This window comes from Galeopterus variegatus, unplaced genomic scaffold (genome assembly GCF_000696425.1).
Source record: "Galeopterus variegatus unplaced genomic scaffold, G_variegatus-3.0.2 Scaffold10690, whole genome shotgun sequence".
Taxonomy (NCBI): domain Eukaryota; kingdom Metazoa; phylum Chordata; class Mammalia; order Dermoptera; family Cynocephalidae; genus Galeopterus; species Galeopterus variegatus.
Window position 1 is genome coordinate 94,576 of NW_007736801.1, and position 14,767 is coordinate 109,342.

The 14,767-nt window shown below is 38.7% G+C and overlaps 1 protein-coding gene across 1 annotated transcript; it reads left to right on the plus strand.

Moving 5' to 3' along the window:
• The first annotated feature begins 6,069 nt into the window (after window positions 1–6,069).
• Window positions 6,070–12,917, plus strand: KRT39 (keratin 39). Its single transcript, XM_008594388.1, has 7 exons — window positions 6,070–6,574; window positions 7,711–7,793; window positions 8,425–8,581; window positions 9,201–9,362; window positions 9,476–9,601; window positions 10,872–11,092; window positions 12,478–12,917. The coding sequence occupies exons 1-7, from the start codon at window positions 6,107–6,109 to the stop codon at window positions 12,734–12,736; spliced, it is 1,476 nt and encodes a 491-aa protein (XP_008592610.1). The 5' UTR covers window positions 6,070–6,106; the 3' UTR covers window positions 12,737–12,917.
• The last annotated feature ends 1,850 nt before the right edge of the window (window positions 12,918–14,767 follow it).

The window sequence follows — 14,767 nt, forward strand, 5'->3', positions numbered from 1 at the left end:
CCTCCCAGCCAGGGTGGTATCAGTGGAGCCCGGGTGAGGAGCCTGAAATACCAGCCCTCCAGCAGGAACAAGGAGCCTCGGTGTCAGCGGAGGTGAAGTGGGCAGCCTGAACTTCCACCCCAACCTGATAGGAATGAGTCAGCATCCCCCTTCCCCTACCAAAACAGTGTCAGAGAAGACCTGCTGAAACAGAACATTGAAACTGATATTAATCCAGAGCCTCATAACATATCACCCCAATATCCAGGCTTCAGTCAAAAGTCACTCTTCACACCAGTGCAACCAACAGATTCCAACTCCAAGATGAGAAAGATGTTAGAATTATTTGACAAAAATTTCAAAACAATCATAAAAATGTTTCAAGAAGCAATGCTTCGATGAACTCTTGTAACAATGACAATATAGAAAAGTCTCAGCAAAGAAGCAGAAGATATAAGAACTAAGTGGAAATTTCAGAACTAAAATATTCTATAAAACCAAAATACAAACCTCAATAGATGGACCCAACAGCAGAACGGACAGGCCAAGGGGGGGGGTGGGGATCAGTGAAATTGATGATAGAATTATAGACATCACCCAGTCTGGAAAACGGAAAGAAAATCAACCAAAATACAAACCTCAATAGATGGACCCAACAGCAGAACGGACAGGCCAAGGGGGGGGGGGGGGATCAGTGAAATTGATGATAGAATTATAGACATCACCCAGTCTGGAAAACGGAAAGAAAATCGTCTGAAAAAAAATGAATACGGTCTCAGCGAACTTAGAGACTATATCAAAAGATCTAACATTCGTGCCAACAGAGTCCTGTGAGGCGAGGCGAAAGAGAGCAGGCTGAAATTTTCCAAATTTGATAAAAGATGAAAAACTACCAGTTCAAGAAGCAAACCCCAAAAAGGATAAATAAATAAAGTCCACACCAGGATATATCATAGTCAAACTTCTGAAAACTAAAGACAAATTTTTAAAAATCATGAAAGTAGTGAGAAAGAAATGACACCTTATGAACAGGAGAAGAACAATTTAAACAATGGCAGATTTGTCACATGGACTATAGAAGCTAATAGGAACTGTCAACCCAGATTTCTACAGGCAGTGAAAATATCCTTCAGGAAAGAAAGAGAAATCATGACATTCTCAGAGGAAGAAAAGCTGCGTCATCAGTAGACCTACCCTAAAGGAATTGGCTAAAGGAACTTCTCCAACCCAAATGAATGATAAAATAAAGAATCGTGGAACATCAGGAAGGTAAAAACACTATAAGAATTAATATATGAATAATATAAACAGATTTTCTCCTCTTCCTGAATTTTCTAAATTATGTTTCATGGCTGAGGCAAAAGTGTAACACTGTCTGATGTGATTCTCAATGTATGTGTAGAAAAGATTTAAGATAACTACATTAAAATGGAGGAAAATAAAGGGAGGTAAGTTTCCGATGCTACACTTAAACTGATAAAATGACAACACTAGTAGGCTATGATAAGTTATCTATATGTCCTGTAATACTTAAAACAACTACTTAAAGCACTACACAAAGAAACATACTCAAAAACACTACAAGTAAATCAAGGTGGAATTCTAAAACATATTCAAATAACCCACAAGAAGGCAAGACAAAGAAAGCTGAGAAACAAAGAAACAGAAGGAACAAACAGAACACAAAAAATAAAATGTAGATTTAAGCCCTAAATATCAATAATTACAGTACAGTTGGCTCTTGAACAACATGGGTTGGAACTTCGCAGGTCCACTTACACGCAGAACCTGCATAAATGGAAGGCCGACTTTTCATGTGCATGGGTCCCACGGGACCAAATACTTACGTACTTTACTACTTAAGTTAGTTAAGTGCTTAAGAAATGACATGGGGAAAGGCCTTCCTCACTCTGAATTTGTAAAAGAATTCTCCTGTGTTTTCTTTTAGCAAATGCATGATTTCCATTTTTCACATCTAAATCTTTGCACCATTTGAAATTTAAGTGTATGAATAAAGCAGCAAGCATTCATGTAGCTACACAGTTGTATCCAATCTTAACTTTTTATGTTAACTATGCTTTATTGGAGTATAATTTTTAAACATAAAATGCATCAATTGAAAGTATGCAGCTCAATGATGTATGAAAAACATATACACCCATGTAATCACCACCCAGATCAAGATATAGAACAGAATATCAAGATGGAACATATCGACCTTGGAAGATGCTTCATGCTGCTTTCCAGCTAACTCACTTTCCCCACACAGGCAATCACTATTCTGATATCTAACACTGTAAGTGAGTTTTGCCCACTCTTGAAGTTATGTGTAGAAAGGCTGGTGGCCTTCAGCCTCACTGCCTTCCGAGCTCTGTCTTCAACAGTTACAATCTTTCCCAAGCACAGTTTGTTTAGCAACTGAGGAAAGGACAGGAACAGAATGCTATACTTGTAAGATAAGAGTGACTCTGGCAACCCCACGGATCATCAACAGGAGGCTGCAAGGCACCGGGGAATCTTCCACTTGCATAGCCTTTCTCTCTTTGTCATAGCTCCACTTTTGTCTCTAAGTCCCTTATCAGGTCAACGCCTACCCTCCAACCCCCAGGACTGTGGAAAGGCAGGTGTGCAGCACCCACACTGATACGCTGCCTGATCCATTCCCTGTAACTCACCCATCAATAATAATAATAATAAAACTCCTTGTAAGCCGTATGGAGTTGCCTCTTTTGTTCTTCAGTCTCAGGATGTCTTCTCAGCTTAGTGGGCATTATACCATTAGCTCACACTCAGACAAAATGTAATCAAACTGTTTGTATTCTTTCATGCCTGACTTCTTCATCTTAATATGCTTTTGAGATTCTTCCATGTTGTTGTGAGTACAGTACTTTAGTAATTCATTTTTTATTGTTTTTGAGTACTATTTCATTGTGTGTGTGTGTGTGTGTGTATCTCCATCCCACAGTTTGTTGATTCATTATCCTGTTTATAAACAGCTAGATTATTTCCATCTTGGTATTATTAAGAATATAGCTGTTAAAAATATTTTTGTATAAGTCTTTTTGGCCATGTATACACTCATTCCTCTGGGGCATATACTTAGGCATGAAATTGCTAGGTCTTGAGGAGGTTCTTTGTCAGATACACACACACACACATACATTGTACACATACACACATACATTGTGTTTACTCTGTGTGAGTGTGTGTGTGTGTGTGTGTGTGTGTGTGTGTGTGTGTGGAGAGAGAGAGAATATTTTTAGCCAGTCCGCAGCTTGCCTTTTCACATTCTTAGCTGTTTATTTTGATCACCAAAAGATTTTAATTCTGATGAAGTCTAATCTATTTTTACAGTGTCCTCCGTGTGCTAAGAAGTCTTCACCAAGCACAAGATTATGAATATGACCTAAGTTTTCTTCTAAAAACTTTATGCTTGTAACCTTCACATTTAAGTGTTTGGTCTATCTTAAATTAATTTTTGTATATAGTGTGAGGCAGAGATCAAGATGTATTAATTGTCACTCTACAATTATGTACTTAATTCAGCAGCATTTATTGAAAAGGTTTTTCTTTTCTCATTGGCTTGCTTCGGGACCTTTGTCAGAAATTGACCACATAAATGTGAGTGTATTTCTAGACTCTATATTCTCTTATTGATCCATTTGTCAACCCTTATGCCTATAACACACTTTCTTAATTACAGTAGCATTACCATAATTTGCATGAATTTATACTCCCACAGCAATAAATGACAGTGCTGTACACAATACAATACATTTCTTACCAAACTTTGATTTTTTTTCAATCTGAAAGGTGAAAAAATAAAATATTGCAGTGTAGTTTAAATTTACATTTCCCTTGCATGACTGTCATCAGCACTTTTTCTTTTTTTAAGTGCCTTTTGTATCTTCTTTCTGTTCACTGTCTGTGGTGTGATTGCGAAAATTCTTTGCCAGCTTGTCATCTTGGCTTCTGGTTTTATAGGTTGTGTTTTTTATCCAAGCACAAGTTCAAACACTTATTTTATGTAGTCGTATTAATCAGTTTTTTATGGTTTCTCAATTTTGAGTCATTATTGGAAAGGCCTTCTGACTGAAAGTTTATAAAAAATATTACCTTATGTTTTCTTTTGGCACATTTATTATTTCATTTTTCCACATTTGAATCTCTGATCCACTCGTAACTTGTCCTACTGTAAGACATAAGTACGGTTCAACATTCCCTACCTCCCACCCAGGTGATACAGTACATACGATGGTCCCCAAAGTACATATGATGGTCTACCTTTTCCCCATTGATTTTAAATGTTGTGTTATCATATACTAAATCCAAATCTGTTTGGGAGTCTATTTCCAGACTTCTTATTCTATTCTATTGGTCTGTGCAACTATTCATGCATCATTAACACACTATTTTAATTATTGAAGCTTTAAAATACATTTTAATATCTGGAAGAACTATTTTTCATAATTTTTGACTCTGTCTACTTGTTTATCATAAAACTTTAGAATTATCTTGTCTATTTGGAAGGATCTCAATAAATTAAATACATTTTAATATCTGGAAGAACTATTTTTCATAATTTTTGACTCTGTCTACTTGTTTAATTTTTCTCATAAAACTTTAGAATTATCTTGTCTATTTGGAAGGATCTCAATAAATCTATTGGGATTTAAGTTGAATTAACATAGAGATGACTGACATTTTTATAATGATAAATCCTGTATTTTTGTCTAAGAACATGATATATCTTGCCCTTTATTCCAGTTTTCTATCTTTCAGTATATTTTAATATCTTATTCATGTAGAGATTGTACCTTTCTAACTAAATTTATTCCTGTATATTTCTGTTGGTGCCATTGTAAATTGTGATTTTTTTTCCTTCCATTGTACTGTATGCAGAATAATGGGCTCCCGAAGATATCCATGTTCTAATCCCAGAACCTGTAACAATGTTAGGCTACATGGCAAAGGGGAAGTAAGGTTGCAATCAGCTGACCTTAAAATAGGAAGATGACTCTGAATTATCTGGGTGGACCCAATGTAATTACAAGGGTCCTTAACTGTGGAAAAGGAAGGCAGAAGAGTCTATGTCAGAGTGACGCAACGTGAGAAAGACTGAGTGACCCCTGCTGGCTTTGAAGATGGGAGGGGACCACAAGCCAAGGATGTGAACTGCCTGTAGGAGCAGGAAAAGAACACGATTCTCCCCAAAAGCATCCATAAAGGATCAGGGACAAGTAACTTTCTTAAGAAAATGCGGAGTAAGTATACCTCATGAAGAGCACACTTACCTTTCAACAGATTATATTTAAACATCGAATATAAACCAACTCCATGACAAGTTTTTAATAAATGTAATACCACAAGCAAATACTGAGCACTACAAATGTTATAAAATGTGGGCTTTGGAAACCAAAAGGTAACCGGACTCTTTTCCAAGAAATTTCTTGTTAGCAATCAAACCCTACCTGAAAAGCTAAAACATGAATCTAGTAATTACCTTTTTAAAAAGCCTTATTTAAGGCTAACATTTTAACCCATACTCACAATGTCCTAACAACGAAAAAGGGAAAATCAGTGGGGCAGAACAGGACAAAATACAGATTTCTAAGTTCACCAATCATTATTAGATATTAGCAGTTTCTCTTTTCCAGAGAAGAAAGGAAATGAAGGACAGACACATTCCTGGTCAAGCTTATTGCCAGGTGGAGAGGTCAACAACAACTTAATGAACTTAATATACTCATACCTGCTTAATAATGGATGCTGTTAGGACTGTGACGACAGCTCCTTTTGAAGACATATGTGAAGCTCTGGATTTAATGACAAGTAGTAGTTGTGATGGGTAATAAGTTAGTAACAGCCTATATGCACATTTTTATGAGATAAGTAACTCTTCTCAGGCAAGTAAAAAGCAAATTAATGAGATGTTCCTATGGGATTTGATATAAACATTAGAAAGGAAGACATCCCACCTATTGTGACACCACCTAGAGCAAAGGCTATATAAGCACTTCAAAGAGGAGAAGCCAGGAGGCTTAGAATTTAGACTCAGTCAAGGTTGCTTGAGCTTTTTATCTCTGTGATCACAGACTTTGAAGCAAACTAAGGCTGGGCTCATGCTATGGATACCAAGAGCTGTACAACAGCTATTTCTTCTTTAACCCCATGCCAAAACTGCTGTAGGATTGCAAATTTTAGGAACATCTCTTCTAACAACAGCTGTCATCATGGTGTTCTTGAAGCCAACAGCTGCCAATCAACTGGCCATGTTCTGAGCACTCCCCAGGACCAGGGCTGCCAACCCACTTCTTGCTTTTGTCGCACACCCACCTACCTAATAAGCAACTTCAATGCCTGTTGCTCTCTGGATGGTCATGGCTGGTATGGTGAAGGCATCAACAGGAATGAGAAAGAGACCATGCAAATCTTGAATGACCGCCTTGCTAACTACCTGGAAAAGGTACGAATGCTGGAACAAGAGAACACTGAACTGGAATGTAAAATCCAGGAAGAGTGTAACAAAGAGGTCCCTGTCGTGTGTCCTGGTTACCTGTCCTACTACACTACCATTGAGGACCTCCAGAAGAAGGTAAGAATCTTAGGAACCTGTTTAGTCAAGTTATGAATTTATGGTCTCCAAGCAATAGTTACTTGCTAAACTGATATTTTTGTCCCTTTTATACTCAAAATTTTTTTGAAAAATAAAATCCTTTGAGTGAAATTGTCATCAAGAGGCAAAATTCAGAGTTTTATAGTTTTTCCGTTTTCCAAAGATACATTCTACCTTTATAACTAGATAACTCAGAATCAAAACATGTTAACCACCAGTTGCTACCATTTCTTTAATAAAAATAAAAAAACAGGGATCTGAGAAAATGAATTTTATCTTGATAAGGTCCTAAACAGTTTAGTTTTTATCCATCCTACAAACACCACCACCTTTTTCTCCTTTGATGCTCATTTTATCATCTCCAAATTGTTTAAATAGTTTGTTCCTACAACAAACCTAAGTTTCCTATTAAGAATGATATGTTGCTGCTACACATCTGGATTTGTTCAGTTTTATTTGTTCAATAAATAGTTACTGAGCATCAACAACAATCTAACAGACATTGTTCTAGGCTCTGGGAAAATACTGGTGAACTAAAAAAGCNGAAACTGAGGCCAAATATATAAAGTTTATTTGGGAATAGAATATTACAATGGTAATACACATGCCATAGTAAACTATGTGCATGTTTAAGGAGGTAAAGAAAGACAAAGGGTTTTAAAGAAAATGCGATGGAGGATTACATAATTGTTTGGGGATAATTATCCTTGGCTACAAGAATCAATAACAAGGGTGACACCAGTCCAAGGCTGGACAGATAGTTGCTGGGCACATGTCCTTGCAGAAGTATTTTTTGTTAAGGTTGCTATGGCCTCTTTGCAAAGCTGTGGTTTTGCAGAGTCCTTTATGATAGCTTTTGTTATCAAGTATTCATGATGAGAACCCTCACTTCACAGCCATCCCTGGTTCTATTTATCAGGGTTTGGTTGTTTTGTTTTGTTTTTTTAACACAGCTGGCTCCATTTTGATTCTGACAACTTTCACACTATGAAGATTTATGAAAGGTCTAACTAGTCTTCCCTGTTAACACACAAGCCTTTTAGTTCTTAAAAAAAGGAGATCCTGGTGTTTGTCTCGCCAATAGAAAAATTGTGTGTACAATTTCTTAATTCTAGATCTTGTGTACCAAGGCTGAGAATTCCAGAATGGTCTCACAAATTGACAACACCAAACTGGCTGCAGATGACTTGAGAGCCAAGTAAGCCTGCCTAACACCATCACTGGTGACAGAATGCACCCTGAGTCTGACCTAAACACTCTCAGTAAGATTATCCCCAAGTCTGCTAACCCTCCTGCCCCATACCATGTTGGCTCTAGCCCAGAAAAGACCTTCAAATTTAATAAATGATTAAGATTAATAACCACTCACATGTACACAGTTCATATAATTTCTAGAATATGACCCCACTGATTACCTGCACAATAGTTTAGTAAAATAGGTAGGGCTAATATATTTTTATCCTGTTTATAGTGAGAAAACCATGGTTTAATGAGGTTGTTACTTATCCGAAGGCACACAACTAGTAAAAGACAGAGCCAAAACTTGGCCCCAAGCTTTCTGAGCCTTAATCCAGTGTTCTTTTCACTTGCTGGGCATTGCCTCTAGGGGCAGAGGAAGGGGGATAAATCTCCACATCTCAAAGAATAGCAATGTAGCATTGCTCTGGCAAACGAATTTAGGAATCATAATTAAGTCATAATATTTATCAAATGGTTCCACCTCTAAAAAGAATAAAACCCTCAATAGAAATGCACAAGGGAGACCTGCTTGACTTGACTAGCACCATCTACTTTTTTAATGTCTTTCTTTTTGTGTCTGGTTTGTAAAGGTATGAAGCTGAGATGTCCCTACGCCAGCTAGTGGAGGCTGATGCCAACAGCCTGCGGCAGGTCCTGAATGCACTGACCCTGGGCAAGGCTGACCTGGAGGCACGAGTCCAGTCTCTGAAGGAAGAGCTCCTCTGCCTCAGAAAAAACCATGAAGAGGTTAGAGAAAGACCAAGAGTGTCATCACAAGCCAAGCCTCTAGAAATAGCATCAATTCCTTGGAGTTGTACCTGACAAAGGGCATCACTGCTAGATACTACTCTGGTTTTTAACACTGATAATACCTGCGGCTACTACCACTAGTTCAATGTATTCCAAATCCATCGGCTTCAACAAAATAATTGAAGCCATATGGGGTGGAAAATCCTCCATTGTTTCCTCCAGCTTTTCGGTGAGAATGAAAGAACCCAACAGGTTTCCCATCTTCTTGCAGGCATCCCTGTAAAGACTTCTTCCACCTCCTATTGGTACAAGTCAATACTGGCATCATAGAGACTATGGTATCTCATTATAAATTCCACCTCCATGCTGCTTAACCCTTTACCCATCCCTAGAAATCATCTAAATTTGTTGAAACTTCTGATCTTGCTAGTCAATTTTTAATTTTGCACACATTTGAACACATATGTGGTATAGCTTTAAATCATTTTACAGCATCTCAAAAATACCTATAAATCATATATTCCTTTATTAAGCTAAATTATTGCAGTTAGACTGAAACGAGAACACAAGGAGGTTCTGTTCACCAAATAACCTCACATTCTTTTTCTTTCCATAGGAAATCAATTCCTTACAGCACCAGCTTGGGGACAGACTCAACATTGAAGTGACCACTGCCCCTTCTGTTGACTTAAACCAGGTTCTACAAGAAATGAGATGTCAGTATGAGTCCATCATGGAGACAAACCATAAAGAAGCAGAACAATGGTTCAACACGCAGGTGGGGAGAGTAGAAAAGCCAAAAACAATAAGCTGACGTCACATTTCCAGGGGCCCTTTAATCAAGGTCACGTTTTCCTTCCATGACATCCATGGTCTTTGACTGTGTTTCAGATGGAGAAGCTAAATCAACAAGTGGTGACCACCTCTCAACAGCAGCAATGCTGCCAGAAGGAGATCATAGAACTGAGACGCACCACGAACACTCTGGAGGTTGAGCTGCAGGCCCAGCACCGAATGGTACCTGGCAAGCTGACCAAGCCTAGGGCAGCAAGGATGGCCACAGCTCCTGACACCTGTTATTGCAGTGTTTCCCAAACTGTGTCCCTTGGTACAACAGTTCCTGCTTGTTAAAGGACTTTGTGATCAAATAAGTCTTGGAAATGCTGGATTAAACAAAGGTTAAACAGGGTACCCTCTTGCAAGCTTATAACAAAGTGATATACACCATGAATCTCCAGCAAGAGGGTGTACAGTAGTCAGCATTCCAAAACTTATTTGACTGTGGACGTCGTTTTTTTTTTTTAGAGCATCACATCACACGGTGATAATGACCTGAGGAGTACACTTTGGGAAACCTTAGGAGAGCATTTTATTATATGCAAAGCATTTTTACAAGCTATCATTTTAGATTTATAAAACAATCTTATAAGGGAGGAGGCATAATTATTAACCAGTTTTACAGATGAGGCTCTAAGAGCTAAAGTGATTTTCCCAAGCCAAATTCAAGATGTTTTCTCCCACCTATTTTGTAGATGGAGACACTGAGATCCTGAGGCATTCAATAACTTGTCCAGAATCACAAAAGATACTTCTGCCTCATTGTACTACCTCTCTGAAGAAAGAAATTACTTAAATGCTTTGATTTGAAGGGTGTGAGGAGACCTTGCCCCAACCTGGTTTTGTCAGCAGCCAGTCATGTGACCTTGAGCAACTCATTTAACCTCTTGAACTTTAGTTTTCTCATCTATAAAAATGGGATAATCATGCAAATAATAGGTTATTAAAACCTAAAATCCCACCATTATTCATAGACTTACAGAATAATAAAGCAGGAAAGAACTGTTCTCATCAAAGTTCCAACTCTCATGTTTTACATATGAAGGAATTGGTTCAGCGAAGGAAATGCTTAAAGTTAAAGATTGCTCGCTCCCTTTTAAAGGTACAAACACTCTTTGAATGAGGTGCCATGGTAATGCTTTTTTAATGTGTGCAGTGTGCAGTGAGTTGAAATATTTTTTTGTCTCATAAGTAAGAGAATGCGGTCAGAGATTATCAGGTGGTCAGAAAGAGGAGGACCAGCAAGCACTTAAGAGAGAGTAAAGGAAAGCAAACTTTAGCAGAGTTGGTTATTTTGTTTTAGGATTTATTTGGTTAGGAAATAATAAAAGGACTTGGAGATCCATTAGAATGGTCACAAAGAAACTATCATTTAAAATGACACAGATTACAAATGTTCTGGGCTTAAAGGAATCATCATTATAAATCCTACTTTCCTCTTCCATGGTAGAAAGATTCCCAGGAATGCATCCTGGTGGAGACTGAAGCTCGCTACACGACCCTGCTGTCCCAGATCCAGTGTCTGATCAATAACCTGGAGGCTCAGCTGGCTGAGATTCGCTGTGCCCTGGAAAGACAGAACCAGGAATATGAGGTTCTGCTGGACGTCAAGTCCCTACTGGAGTGTGAGATTGCCACATACTGCCGCCTTCTGGAGAGCTCAGACAGCAAGTACGTAAAATAAAAATAACTTGTATGAGAACGATGCTTAAACACACTCACGTACAACTGACACTGACAACAGGAGGACAAGCTCCTTGATCTTTTTGCCAGGAATGGGGAGATTTGGATGGAGGTGCTCATAAATTCTCTCCAGCTGTGCCATTGGAAGACCTATACTTGTAAACTAGTCCAAATGTGAGGGGTTAACTGATTTGTGAAAAGCCAGTGCACCAAGTCAATTCCTTATAGGTTGTTTAGCTTCTTAAAGTTTTAAAAATTACTAGAGAAAAAATGGTTTCCCCACAGATGAACATTCCTGGTGACTGTTCCCTCACTGAGATGCATGTCTGACTTTCATGAGACTGAACGGCACAGGCCTGGTCCCTTTGGAGGAACACTGTGCTCCGGCTGAAATACCTAACCCTGTCTAGCCACTAGTCCGTGATGCCAGTAGCACTACGCACATGTGTTTCAGCATCTTTTTTTCAATCAAAATTTTTTTTTTTTTAAATGATAAGAAACTAACCAACTCATAAGGAACTCACTTGGAGTATAAGTTCTTCGAAGTAACTCAGTCCAAACTAACGCCCCAAATGCAGACTTAGCTACAATTGCAAAGGAGACCTACCTCCCCCAAACAGTTGGTGAACTCTGTTCACAGCATTCTCTCAGTTGGCATGTCCACCTTACACTAGCACAACATTAACCACGGCTGTCACTTTAAGGAGCTGCAATATACAAAGTGCCTCAAATCTTTAAAGAAAGACTATGTTCCACAGAAAGCATGTTTACTGTTAACTGTTTCTTACTTCAGTTCTCTAAAATCCATTCATTTACAGACACCCAAAAGGTACTTTGAAGCTGCTTGATGATGCATTAAAGACTCTGCTATAGATGAGGTTCGGGCCACTGCTAGTGTGACTAACTTCCTGATAAGAAAAATATCTGATTAATTTCCATCCCTCAAATAATAAGGCCTTAACCTTGTTCCTTATCACTGTTGAACCTGTGAGTTTAGTTCCCATTATGTCCATTCTGCAGATGACAAACTAAAACTCGGAAGGGTTAACTGACTTACCTGATGTCCCCAGCTGCTAAATGACAGAGCCGGGCTCTGTCTTTGACTAGTAGTGCAGTATTCTTTCCACAAAGCTATGGCATTGACTGTAGTAGAAGCTTAAATAATCTAATAATTCTAAACCTAAAATGCTGCTTCCCATTGGATCTGATCTGATTCTTTTTTTTTCCATGAACTACAGTACAAAATGAATAAACAAGCATGTGGAAGTATTTGTTTTGAGTAACAAGTGTTGAAAAAATAGCCACTGCCATTTTTCTCCATAACCATCATTGCCCTATGTCAATCACACGTAAAATTCTGTTTTTTTCCTTAGGCTTCCCTGTAACCCATGTGCCACCAAATGTGAGGCTTCTACTTGCACATCCTGTAAGGCCAGAGCCATGGAATGCACAACCCCAGTCTACACATCCTCAGTCCCTCGTGGTATACCTGAGCCCTGCCGTGCCTATGGACCCCTGTCCCGTATACTGGTCAAAATATGTACCATCACCAAGGAGATTAAGGATGGGAAGGTCATTTCTTCTCACGAGCATGTGCAGCCTTGCTTTATCACCAGACCTGCCAGAGTCTAGCATCCCAAGATGATGAAAATGACCTACTTGCATGAAAGAGAGGCTAATACATGCACCTGCCAAAAAGGTTTAAGAACTGCCCAGTCCCTTGAGGTACTTAGTTTTCTACTACTGCAACAGGTCCCATGGCGAGATAGAGTATTTTTTATTCTGCTCCTTCCCTGATTTGCTGCTGCCAACATGATAATAAATTAGATTTCTCTGGAAGGACATTTTGCATTTATCTGAGGGATGGGAACTGATTTATAAGTACCCAGGAAGTTGGCTTACATTGCTTGACTCCACAGATGACTGATGGGCAGGTTTCCCTCGTTTACTCAGGTCTTGTTTACTTTAACATTCCTCCTTAGAGCCAGTCAAACAAGTTCTAGAGTTGTTTTTAGTCATTGTCACATGAAGGTGAAAAGCAACAAACTTCCCTTCTAAACTCCTTTGGATAAAGAAGGAAACCAATATGAGAACATTATGAATAGGGAAAAAGACCTTTAATATTTTGTTTCCTTGAATATACAGTCACGAGTCTGGATCCTGTTAAGCTCTGCTGACTCAGTTACTGTTTATCTATATTTGTACACTTTACCTTCCCTGGGATGTTTTTAAAGACGTCCATGTTCTTCAAAGCTTTATGAACCATTAGGCTCTCCAAATAATTTCTTTGAGAATTAGGTATAGTTGTAGGGAGTGAATCTAGAGTATTTCGAAGAAATAGGTTGGGTCCTTTCATTAAATGTTTGCTATTTCTCTTTCTATTCTTTAGGGAATGAGAGTTTGTTCTGATTGTTTGACAAGGGACACATAGCTGGACCTCTCGAGACATAACCCCCAGCTTCTCTCCCTCCCCGTGATGGGTGACAATGAAAACAATAGCTTAGATTCCTGCTCCAGTTTATGCATCAGAGAGAAATGGACTTAATACCCATAAACTCTGCAGAAAAAGAATAGTGAATAAGTGCTGCTTGTAAGTATGAGGTAGTTCCAATGTAAGAAGACATCACTTATATCTCAGCCATTATCATAGCTCCCTACAGCAGAGTCACAGAGTACATAAGTCATCCCTACAAAAATTACAGGACATTTCCCGTGGTCTTAGTAAATAATTCCAAATTGGACAAAGAATGTGGAGTCAAAAGGCCTGAAGTCCTAAACTTGTCACTTCCCAACTATGACCCTGGGCAAAACATTCAGCCTTCATCGAATTTAATCTCCTTGTTTGTTACGTGAGGATCATGCCTACTTCACAGGATTGTCCTGAACATCAAATCCAATTGTTTAGCAAATACTCTTTTGAATGCTGAAAAGCACTGCAACAAATGCCATTTTTATGTAAGCTTTGTTTTCAGCTATGGCCCTAGGCCTAATTTTGTTGTTATTATTTCATTTTAAAATTTCTTCTCCATGAACTTAATTATCCAGTCATGATTTTGGAGTTTTAACAGTGTTGAGCTTTTGGGGGGAAAAAAAAAGAATAACATCTCCTGTGATCAAGCCCACAATTCTATTCAATAAAGCATTTTTGAATTCTTAGAGCATGTATCAAATATCAGTTGCTGCCTGCTGCCCACATCAAAGACACACACATTGTTTAACTCACAGCTCAGAGATTTTCTTCCTCCTGACAAGTAGGAACTTACACTAAGCAAGTGGAATGCAGAACTCCCAGAATGATCTCTTTGCTATCGATAATTTCTCTCTCGTCTGAGTGGGCAGAATGCCTCCATCAGCACTTAATTGCATACTATGTCAGACTTCAGGATGGGACATGTGGAAAGAGCATAGAACTTGGACTCAGAAACTTTGGGACAGAGTCTCAACCCAGCCTGTGTGTGTGACCTTGAGTAAAAAGGACATAACAGAGGCCCCACCTACCACACAGCTAGAAGGATTAAAAGGGATAATGATGGTGAAAGGGTCTTGTAAGCTGTAAAGTGCTTTACAGAGGGAATTTTTATTCCCTAAATTGAATGACATGACATATGTAATTTCCATCCATACCTTCTTCCTTTCTGTCTGGTTCCCTGCTGGGCCCAGGTG